Raw genomic sequence first — 11,679 nt, 5'->3', positions numbered from 1 at the left:
TTATATTATTATTTTTGAGTTTAAAAACATCTCATTATATTTATTATTTATTTTATTTTAATAATTTTAACGTCGAAATAATTATTATATATGCTAATAATTTTTTTTCTCTTTTTATAAATTAATAAATCACAATTTTTAAATATGTCATAACCATTAATGTATTAACTCTATGAACATTGCAAAAATACAATATATTATACATTAGTATATATATATATATATGAATTCATTATTTTGCTCAACTAACTAATTAATTACAAGATGTATTTATTATTATTTTTTTCGTGGTAGTTACCACCTTTGGTTTCAGATTCTAGAAGGAAGGGGATGGGGATGCCCTTCTCTCATGTAGTTTATTATTTAACCTTCGCGTTTAATGCTTTGTTGGATAAAAAAATAAAAAAAATATTATGAACATAATCAAATTCAATCTTTCTCTAATATAATAATTTATTTATTTACACTATAAAAAAATATGCAGTTGAGGAGCTTTGCAACAGAAGACTTGTCGCTTTCGGTAACGTTTTGTCCGAATATATATAAATATATAAAAACGAAAAACAAATAATTAATAATAAGTTGAATTTGAGGCTGAGAGATATAACTTTTTTTTTAATTTTATAAAATTTTTATATACAGCAACAACCCTCCCTAGTTGGTATACGTGTGAATGTTATGCCCGAATAAGGACAAAAACCTCGACAATGCTTAGTTTCTTACACGTATTATGTTCTCTTTATCTCTTCAAAATAACCTCAAATTTGGACTATGCATTCTTTCTTAAAAAAAAAAAATACGCTTTGCCCTTTAAATTATATCATAATTAATAAATTATTATTTATATTTTTAAAATAAAATATTTAAATATTTTTATTTTTATACGATAAAATACATCAATTTCTAAAAATAAAATTTATATATATTTTTTAAATTTTCTCTTATTTTTAATTTTTTTAATATAATAATTAACTTCTTCGTTTTTTATATACTAAAATTCAATTAATTAGCAAAATAAAGTCTTTTTATAGAAGGTGACATACCTTTTTAAGTAAAGTTTTTTTTTCAGTATTAGCAAAGTAATTCAACTGTTTAGGAATTCGGTTAAAGGAAATGTTCTAGAAACAAGAACCGGATGGTAAAATAGCTGGTATAGTTGCACTAATATGCTACAACAGAGTTTCGAGAATAACAAAAAGCATCATATGATATTGTGGAATACTAAAATATAAAGGTGAGTTCAATTAAATTAAAATTAAAAAAATTAAATTAAAATATAAATATGTACAAGTATTCAGTTTGTTCGGATAAATTGACTTTGTAAAAATCAAATTAAATTAAAAAAAATATCGATATGAATTAAATTAGTCTGATTTAATTAGATTTAATTTTATTCAATTGATTGAGTTTTTTAATAATTTTTTTTATTTTTTATTAAATATTTTATAATACAATTAAAATATTTTAAAATTAATTAGTATTTATTTTTTTATATTATTAAAATGATATAGTAATGATAACTAATTGATTTAGTTTAATTTTATTATTTTTTTTAATAAAAATTAACTCAAAATAGTTAAAAAATTTAAATTAATATTAAACTGAAAAAATATAACAACTGAAGTAAAATTTTAAATTAATTAATTTGATTAATTATCCCAATTTGAATCAAATATCAATTAAGTGCAGGTAAAAATTAATTTTTGTTGACAATACCACTAAATTTTTTCCATCATCTCATTACAAACTCTTTTAGTCGGTTGATATAATACTTAGAAAAAATTATTTTTTAATCCTTGAGATTTAACGTAATTAATATTTATGTCCTTCTATTTTGGCGACCCAACACTTAAGTCCCTCACTTTCTCTTTCGTCCAAATTCGTAGTCCTTCCGTCCATTTAAACCGTTTGGTCAAAGAGTCAAAGGTGAGATGTGATAATTTTTTCCAAAAATACTCTTCTCTCAATGTGAAATTTCTATTTTTTTTCTCTTTAAGAATAAGAAGAAGAAGAAGAAGAAGAAGAAGAAGAAATTGCAGAAAGGGTAAGAAGAAGAAGAAGAAGAAGTTGCAGAAGAAGAAGAAGAAGAATAAGAAATTGCAGAAAGGGTAGGAAGAAGAAGAAGAAGAAGAAGAAGAAGAAGAAGTTGCAAAAAGGATAGGAAGAAGAAGAAGAAATTGCAGAAAGGGTAGGAAGAAGAAGAAAAAGAAGAAGTTGCAAAAAGGGTAGGAAGAAGAAGAAGAAGAAGAAGAAGAAGAAGAAGAAGAAGAAGAAGAAGAAGCGGCATTTGGGTTTGGGTTTTATGATTTTGAAATAGCGGGAATTTTAGTGAGGGTTAATTTTGTTAATTCACGTGTCCCAAACGACTATTTTGGACAGAAGGATTACGAATTTGGATAGAAAAGAAAGTAAGGGACTTAAGTGTTGGGTCGCCAAAATAGAGGGACAGAAGTGTTAATTACGTTAAACCTCAGGGACTAAAAAATAATTTTTCATAATACTTATTACATAATGAAAAAAATAAATAAATTTTCTTGCCCTTTCTGGTTAAGAAATACTACACTTTAAAATTCAAATTAAATTTTAAATATTCACAAAATAAATCTTATAATTTCAGTACAGATATTTTAATACCAATCAGCTAATTCACAATCACTAATGAGAGTGAGTTCAAGGTCAAGTAACAAACAGCAGCCAACGTGATACTCGAACCAGGTCGCAGGACCCACACCCTACGTCGGGTCCTAGACCTGACGAAACGGCTGGTCGAGTAAAATTACCATACAACCCATGAGGCTCGGCTTTAAAAATGAAGCTTCCTTTCACTTTCTCAGCCCCATACAGCATAAACATTAGCAGCAATAGCCCATTCCTGTTTGTCCAAAGGTATCCTCTCCCCCAACAATTCATAAACCCCAAGCACAGCAATGGCCAAAGGCGGCAAGCTAACCAAGCTCAAATCAGTCCTCAAGAAACTCAACTCATTCAATAAGCAAAGTCGCCCCAGTGGGAGATCAATAGCCGCCACCGTAGATGACTCTTCCTCTCCCTCCTACTCCGGCGACCTCCACCCTGTTTACGTTGGGAAATCTCGCAGACGCTACTTCATAAGCTCGGACGTAATCGATCACCCGGTGTTTCGTGAGCTTGCAGAGAGGTCTAGTGAGTCTGATACAATCAGCATTGCTTGTGAGGTGGTTTTGTTCGAGCACTTGCTATGGATGTTGGAGAACGCTGATCCACAGCCAGAGTCTCTAGATGAGCTGGTTGAGTTCTACGCTTGCTGATGATGATTATTATTAAATTTTCAATGCCATCGACGTCGTCTGCTAGATGATAACTGGAGATGGAATAACTCTGCCTCCCCATTGTTAAATTCTTGAAGTTGAAAGTCATCTCATCAATTACTTACTGGTAAATAGAAATAATATATATAGATATAAATATGATTAGGGAGTTGTAAATTTGATTTAATAAAAATCTTGATTAGAGCTGTAGAAAGAAAAAAAAAAAAAAAAAGCAAGATTTCAGACAGATGGTTCACTGTCTGCGATGAAGATTTTAAATTTATTTTGAAGGAGGGAGGAGGAGCTGGTGAGGATTATATATTATATTTGTCTCTGTACTTGAATTGTTCTTTTCTTCAATCTTTTTCAAATGTAGAATGGTCTAATGGTTCCTCTCGTATTCACTATATCTGCAAAAAATGTGTTGATTTTGACAACGGCTAGTCGCTTTAAATTTTAACTGATTAAGTTTATTGACAAGTTTTAAATGTACTATAAATTTAATATTCGCTTTAAATTCAATAGAATTTTAATTAAAAAAAAATTATGTCATAGTTTCAATAATATATATTACATATTAATAAAATTTTTGAGAATTCTATACTCCATTAATATATATTACAGAAACTCGAATTTGCATTTTGCTAATATAATTTTAGCAACTAAATTAAAAAAGAGTATGCTACTAAATAATGCCCTTATTAAACTTCATATCTCTTAAAAAAAAAAGGAGAATTATGATGGGAATATGAGATATTGAAATCATTAGAATGGGAATTGAATTGAGGAGGGAAAGCATTATGGCGTCTTCCGAATGGCCCGTATTTTCTTTCCTCTGGTTTTCTTTTTAGAAATTTTTTTGAGTATTTACCTTTTTAACCTTATATGCCAACAAATATTTTCAACATTAATCTAAAAATAAATGGATTTTTCAAATTATAAATTAACTCATGGGTTGTCCTTGATAAGTCTGAGATAGGAGACCTTGACCCGTGTTATGTATTAAGGTAATGTGGGACCAGCGACCTTGACCCGTGTTATGCAGTAAGGTAATGTGGGACCGGCGTGAAGTATTTGAGAGTAAGAATGTGAGAGTAAATTGTCGAAGTTATGTATTTTAGGATGGTTTTGTAATGGAGGTTTTTTTTTTTTATTATTATTATTTTTTTTAAAGTCAAGAAAATAAATAATATAGTATGACGGTCATATTGTCTTGTAAGATCACGTTATTATCTTATTTATTGTGTATAATTATTTTATTTAATATTTGATTATATAATTGTATAAAAATTAGAGAAAATTACTTTTTAGTCCCTGAGATTTAACGTAATTAATACTTCTGTCCCTCTATTTTGGCGACTCAACACTTAAATCCCTCACTTTTTCTTCCGTCTAAATTCATAGTCATTCCGTCCAAAATAGTCGTTTGGGACACGTGAATTGATAAAATTAACTATTTTCTTCTTCCTACCCTTTCTGCAACTTCTTCTTTTTCTTCTTCTTTCTTCTTCTTCTTCTTCTTCTTCCTACTCTTTCTGCAGCTTCTTCTTCTTCTTCTTCTTCTTCTTTCTTCTTCTTCTTCTTTTTCCTACCCTTTCTGCAACTTTTTCTTCTTCTTCTTCTGGAATTTCACATTGAAAGAACGGTATTTTTGGAAAAAATTATCACATCTCACCTTTGACTCTTTGACCAAACGATTTAAATGGACGGAAGAACTACGAATTTGGACCGAAGAGAAAGTGAAGAACTTAAGTGTTGGGTCGCCAAAATAGAGGGGCAGAAGTGTTAATTACGTTAAATCTCAGAGACTAAAAAGTAATTTTTTTAAAAAATTATTTTATTATATTTATGAATTTAATTTAATAGTAAATACATCCGAATAAGTTTAAAAAATTTTAGATTCTATTATTTAAATTTTTAATTTTCATTTAAAAAAATACTCAGGAACATAAATGATTTTTTTTGGCCGAAATACTAGCTAACTAGGTGTAGAAGAGAAACGAGGCCTTCATCAATCTTCAAATATAAAGTTGCTTTTTTCCTAGCTGGATGTATTAAAATTCTGCATAACAATGATTAAGACGTGGTCTTTCCAGTTCTGCATTAGTGTTTTGAAGTTTAATTAATTCAACAACTACTTATAAAAAAGTGAAAAAGGTCCTTAATTATAATTAATAAAAGTCATTAAATATGATGATGAGGGAAGCAGGAAGTCAACAACTGTTATTTGAGGAATATATAAATAGTAGTAGCAATTTAAGGTCTAGAAAATAATTTATTTTTTAAGTTGAGGAAATAATTCATTTAGCTTTCGTTACTAATGATTAGGTTGTTGGAGATTCTTTTTTATTTTTATAAATATAAATGTTAGCCACATCCACACGCTCTACTTAAAAGCTTTGTTGGTTAGAGACATAAAGCTTTTTGATTTATTTAATTTAATTTAAAATATAATTGAATTAAAATCTGAACTATACTTAAGTGGAAGACACGAAAGTTAAAAATAAATAAATAAAAAGAAAAAGACATTAGTACCAACAACGCGTTTCCAAGCTGCCATGCCCTATTCGCCACCCGTAAAGCTTTGCTCATTTTTCACGCCCAACTATTCGTCTATTTAGCAGGTGATTTTCTCGTTTGACAGAGTTGAATAAGTATTTGATGGATTTAATTTCAATAAATAAAAAATTTAAATTTAAATATTTATAAAAGTTAAAAAAAATTAATTTAAATCGACTTATCAATAAATTTATAATGATTTTTTTTATATTTTATATTTAATATTTTAAAATTTAATTAAAGTATTTTAATTTTAATTAGAGTATAATTTTATATGTTATCACATGTTAATCAATCTATTTAATTTAATTTTATTGAATATTTTTATTAAAATTAAATAAAACAAATAAAAATAATTAAATTTTTTAAAAATAAAATCAAACTAAAATTTTAAATTGTTACAATTTAAATCAAATAATATTGGCCTTCATCTTTACTCTCTCTGAAATTTTAATTTTCAAAGAAAGTAAATTAATTGAAAATTTATTTTTAATATATTTTTAAGTTTACTCCATTCCTGTATGAAATTTATTTTTTTATTTTATAATAAAGTTACAGAGATTAAAAAAGTAAAATTTAAAATCTCTTAAATTTATTTAAATGCACTTACAACTAAATTAAGTATGTGAGTGTGAAATTTATTTTTTTATTTATGTATTTAAATAAAAAAAATTAAGGTAGATAAATAGTATAGTCAAATTAAAAGTTAATTTTTATACAATTTAAGTGATTTAATTATTTTATTAATTACCACCTAAAAGCTTAAATAATAAATAAAAGTAAACGGATTGAGCCATCAAAAAATAAAAGTGATTAATTAGATGGACATTTAATATATTTTAAGTATGATATTAATTAATATGATTTGTCAACTTATATATTTTTTTCTCCTAACAAAGGAAATTAGTGAAGTCTTAGGGTTGATTGGTGCTCAATTTAATCAAGTTTGTGACTAAATACATGTATTTAATTAAGGTCAATGCCACCCAATATTAATTACATTAACATTATTTATAAGTCTACTTTTAAAAAAAATATTTATAATTTCAAAACACACCTCATTTTAATTAAAAAAAATTAAATAATTTTTTGAAAACTATGTATAATCCCATTTATTTAATTAAATTAATTATATTTATTTTTTAAAAAAATATTATTTAATATCTCAAATTTAATAAAATTTACTAATTAAGACTTTAAAAGTTAATTCATTAGTCTCTCAGCCTTTTTAAAAACATGTATTTTGCACAACATAAAGCTTCAGAGTTGGGGCATCGTTAACCAAAGCCGCTTCCGCTGTCCGTATCGAACAAGACAAAGATACCTTACCTTGCAGAGGAAGACAGGCGCTATTTGCGGCTCTTTTTTCATGGAAAAAAAAAATAAAAGGAGATGCCCAATCATCTCCCATTTGCATACACTTGTCATCTTACATAAAGAGAGCCAGGGGCATTTCCGTCTTTAAATAAATAAATAAATAAAGTAAACGAAAATGAAACGAGTCAGCCAAAAACCACATAGAGACAACATCCCACGTGGGAGTGGGGCGTCAAAATCTGATATTGGAGCCACACCTCTCCCTTCCAGCCCATGTTACTCTAAGAATTTTTGTCCCCATATTTTTTTTTTTATATATTCTCTATGATTATGGACGTTGAATTCTCTTTCATGATGGACAAGGACGTAGGTAAGGTAGTCGGAAGCTTTGTCTTTGTCGAAAGCATGTATATCTAGAATGTTGCAGGATCCAGCGATCTATGGGCGTTCTAGTCTAACCAAGTTGAACAATTTTAAGAAGAAAAGTTTAAAAGAAAAGGAAAACTTGATAAATTAGACAGCTCGCAGCCACAGCATCAGCATAATGGGGAATTTGGAAAAGGACAAATACTTTAGATATGGTTTGATCCATCCGCCATAATCATCGCTCTCTCTTCCATTTGCTTCTATCCACAGAGTCAAAGCAGCAGAGGAAACTAGCAGCACTGTTTGAAAATGAAGTAATGGTACATTTCCCACATGCCATCTGAACTCAACGTCGTTCAATTTGGGTCATGTATCACACCACAGCTTTTGTGTAGACATGCAGTAGGGTCCAAGAGCAAAGAAGATAATCAACATGTGATGTATAAATTTGTAAACTTGGCCATGCATGTTACTACTTACTGAAACTGTGGGAACTCCTCATCTCTCTCTCTCTGTCAACTTGTAATTGCGTCATTGGATCTTATCTTTAGTTATAAACAGACAGAGATTGATTGGAGAACAGCTAGAAGAAAAAAAATCATGTCTAACTAAGGAATGTATACGATATCAACATAAAATTTTATCTTCAACTCGTCAGCATCAACTCAACATATACAAACACGTGAATTTCATCTATTTTATATGTCAATTTCATTATTTTTTTCAATTTACAAAAAATTAAAATATAGACAAAACATATTTACAAATCTCATTATTCTCCCTGGATAATTTCTATTTTCATAAGTATAAAGAAAAATGTGATTAATATAATTAAAAGTAATAAATTTCAAGGCAATTTGCCTAGTTTTAATTGAATTAGTCTGAATTAATAAGATTTTTTTTAAAAAAAAAAATTGACATTTTTTTTCAGTTCCTTAAGGCCAATTGACTTGAAAATTTACCAAAATGGTATGTCTCATAAACTTTTAAAAAATATTTTTTAGTCTTGTTAGCTATGTTGCTAATCTGAGCCACCTTAGCTACTAATCCTCGTCCTCGCTATAGCTGGTCGTATGTCTTTCTTTGTTTATTGTTGTTTTTACAAGTTGTCGGTGATTCATTGTGAGGGGCTTCTTCCTGGACCTGGATTCAGAGGGTGGGTCTGAGCTTGCTTTCCAGGAAGGACTCTTGCACGTAAAAGAAATTTGCAAGAATATGCTAATTAATATTTTCATAAAAAATCACAGGAATTATTTAAAGGTACAGAGAAATTTAGGAATAGCAGTGTTCTTGGTACTTAGGATTTGTTAAAAACTTTTGAAGTTTCAGCGACCTTCAATTCATGCATTCCTTTGAAGTTTCAACAACCTTCACTTCATGGATTTCGTGTGCATCCATTCCATACACATTATTATTTTATTTTGCAAAGGACCAATCGATGAAGACTTCACAGGAACAAGGTTGTGATTTGTGACAAATGAGAGAGAAATTTGAGCATGAATAATATCACTGCCAACTGCTCAATACCAACAAAACTTTGAACACCTTCCTCATATATTGCTCAACTATCTTTACATGTCAAAGGAAATTCTCTCCTACAAATGCAGTTGCCTGCTGGTAATTAAGATCTGCCTCAGCACTCTCATGGCTCCTTGGGTCCAAGAGCTCCATTTCAATCACCTAACCATCCCCATAACCATTAACAGTTTGGTCCCAATTATGCCTGCTGGACCTATTCCAGTTGCCTCAGGTGATACCCTTTATCTTTCAAACCTTGATGATATGATTGGAGCTCGTGTTTTCACCCCAACAATATACTTCTATAGATCAGATTACAAAAGTTGTGCTAAAACTTTCGTTATGAAAAGATTATGTGATGCTCTAGCTTATGTTTTAGTTCCTTACTACCCTTTTTCTGGTAGGATTAGAGAAACCAAGAATGGGAAGTTAGAGGTGTTTTTTGGACCAGAACAAGGTGCGCTTATGATTGAGGCATACTCAAAGATGTCCTTAGCTGAACTAGGTGATCTCACTGTGCCAAACCCTGCATGGTCACCATTGGTCTACAAGTTCCCAAATGAAGAACCTTATAAAATTTTCGACATGCCATTGCTTATTGCTCAAGTAACCCAATTTAGTTGTGGTAGCTTTAGCCTAGGCTTAAGACTCTGCCATTGCATCTGTGATGGAATTGGTGCTATGCAATTTCTTAGGGCATGGGCAGCCACGGCAAGGACAGGCACCTTGGTGACAAATCCTGAACCATGCTGGGATAGGGAATTTCTCAAACCTCGCAGCCCACCGGTGGTAAAACATCCACATATTGAGTTCATGAGGATAGAAGATGGCTCAACTCTAACAATGTCTTTATGGCAAGAAAAGTCTGTCCAGAAGTGTTATCGAATCAGTAGAGAGTTTCAAGCTAAGCTGAAAGATTTAGCTCAATCAAATGATAAGTTCTCTTGCTCTACATTTGATGCCATGGCAGCCCACATTTGGAGGTCATGGATAAAAGCACTGGATGTAAAACCAAGAGAATATAAGCTTAGGCTAACATTTTCTGTCAATGCTCGCCAAAAGCTCAAAAACCCACCTTTAAAAGATGGTTTCTATGGTAATGTGGTGTGTGTAGCATGTGCAGTAAGCTCTGTTAATGAGCTTGTCAATGGAAATCTTGCTAATACTACCCATTTAGTATGCGAGGCTCGGAATAGTGTCTCAGAGGAGTATTTGAGATCAACAATAGATTATGTAGAAGTGGACAGGCCAAGGAGGCTTGAATTTGGGGGGAAATTGACAATAACACAGTGGACAAGATTTTCCATGTATGAGTCTGCAGATTTTGGGTGGGGAAGACCAATTTATGCAGGTCCTATAGACCTGACCCCAACTCCACAAGTTTGTGTATTCCTGCCAGAAGGGGAAACCGATTCTAATGGGAGAATGGTGGTCTGCATTTGCCTTCCTGAGTATGCTACCAATAGATTTACTGAATACTTGTGTTCTGTAGTTCCGTCTGATGAATATGTTAATAGGAAAAAGCTCCTAAATTGAGAAAACAGCTCTAAATGTGTTAGATATTTGATCAACTCCCAAATTAATTACAAATATACCTTAAATCTTTTGTTTATCTTTCTTTTTTGTTTTCTCATTTCTTAAGGTCTCGTTCCATATTCGTTTTATGATTCATCCTTTTTATTCGACATTGCGTTTCTCAATAATATTTTTTTCAAGAATCAAATACACGGACTCTTCATTTTGCCATATGTATTCATGTCGACAGAACATGACATAAAATATAATATGAAATATGCATTATAACATATATTCATATAGCTGAATACTCGTAAAATAAAACCTTTACAGAGTCAACAAATGCTTGTACTTAGATATAAATATATTATTTGTATTATACACATAAACATTTTTTATCTAATATTTCACCAAACAAATCAAAATATTTTTCTTTATTTTCATTCAACACATGCTAAAAATCTCATCAACTCCAACACTCCTCTGTCTTGAGATTTTTTTGAGCTGAATACACATCTTGATTCTTACATTCAAACTTCACAAAAACTTTTTATGGAAAATGTTATTAGTAGTATGCTCTAAATCATAAATGTAATAGAGATTATTAAAATATTTTTAGTGGCAATTTTTTATTTATCAGTACCCATATAAAATTGATTTCATTTTTCTGATCAATATTGTAAACTAATAATAAAATCTTTGATATTGTTTGATATAGTATACAAGAAATCATAAATAGTTCGCAATGTGAGACTCTTATTATATGTAAATATGTTAGTGTCTAAAAATTTTTATCCATAGTATAATGAGATAGAACATCATAAATATGGATAGATCAGTATGGATGAGCAGTATTCAATTTACGAATTAATTGGAAAATTCGATTCAATTTTTATTTATTTCAGTTTGATTTTTATTTTTAAAAAATTATGCTATTTCAATTCGGTTTAATTTTTATCAGAAAAAATAAAAAAAAATCGAACCGAACCAATCAGTGACAATAATGTATATTTAATATTAAAATACTTCAATTAAATTTTAGAATAAAAAATAAAAATAAAAAAAATAAAAAAATATATTGAAAAATCCAATTGATCAAACCGAACTAAATTAGATT

The 11,679-nt window shown here is 29.6% G+C and overlaps 2 protein-coding genes across 2 annotated transcripts; both read left to right on the top strand.

The window, feature by feature from the left end:
- The first annotated feature begins 2,826 nt into the window (after nt 1–2,826).
- Nucleotides 2,827–3,687, top strand: LOC110604066 (auxin-responsive protein SAUR76). Its single transcript, XM_021742132.2, has one exon. It carries the CDS (start codon nt 2,928–2,930, stop codon nt 3,285–3,287), a length of 360 nt encoding a protein of 119 aa, XP_021597824.1. The 5' UTR covers nt 2,827–2,927; the 3' UTR covers nt 3,288–3,687.
- A 5,332-nt stretch (nt 3,688–9,019) lies between these two features.
- On the top strand, nt 9,020–10,659 carry LOC110603291 (omega-hydroxypalmitate O-feruloyl transferase). Its single transcript, XM_021740988.2, has one exon. It carries the CDS (start codon nt 9,105–9,107, stop codon nt 10,581–10,583), a length of 1,479 nt encoding a protein of 492 aa, XP_021596680.2. The 5' UTR covers nt 9,020–9,104; the 3' UTR covers nt 10,584–10,659.
- Nucleotides 10,660–11,679: the final 1,020 nt, after the last annotated feature.

This window comes from Manihot esculenta, chromosome 16, assembly GCF_001659605.2.
Source record: "Manihot esculenta cultivar AM560-2 chromosome 16, M.esculenta_v8, whole genome shotgun sequence".
Taxonomy (NCBI): Eukaryota; Viridiplantae; Streptophyta; class Magnoliopsida; order Malpighiales; family Euphorbiaceae; genus Manihot; species Manihot esculenta.
The sequence above is the reverse complement of the archived record's forward strand: the minus strand, read 5'-3'. Positions and strand labels throughout refer to the sequence as shown.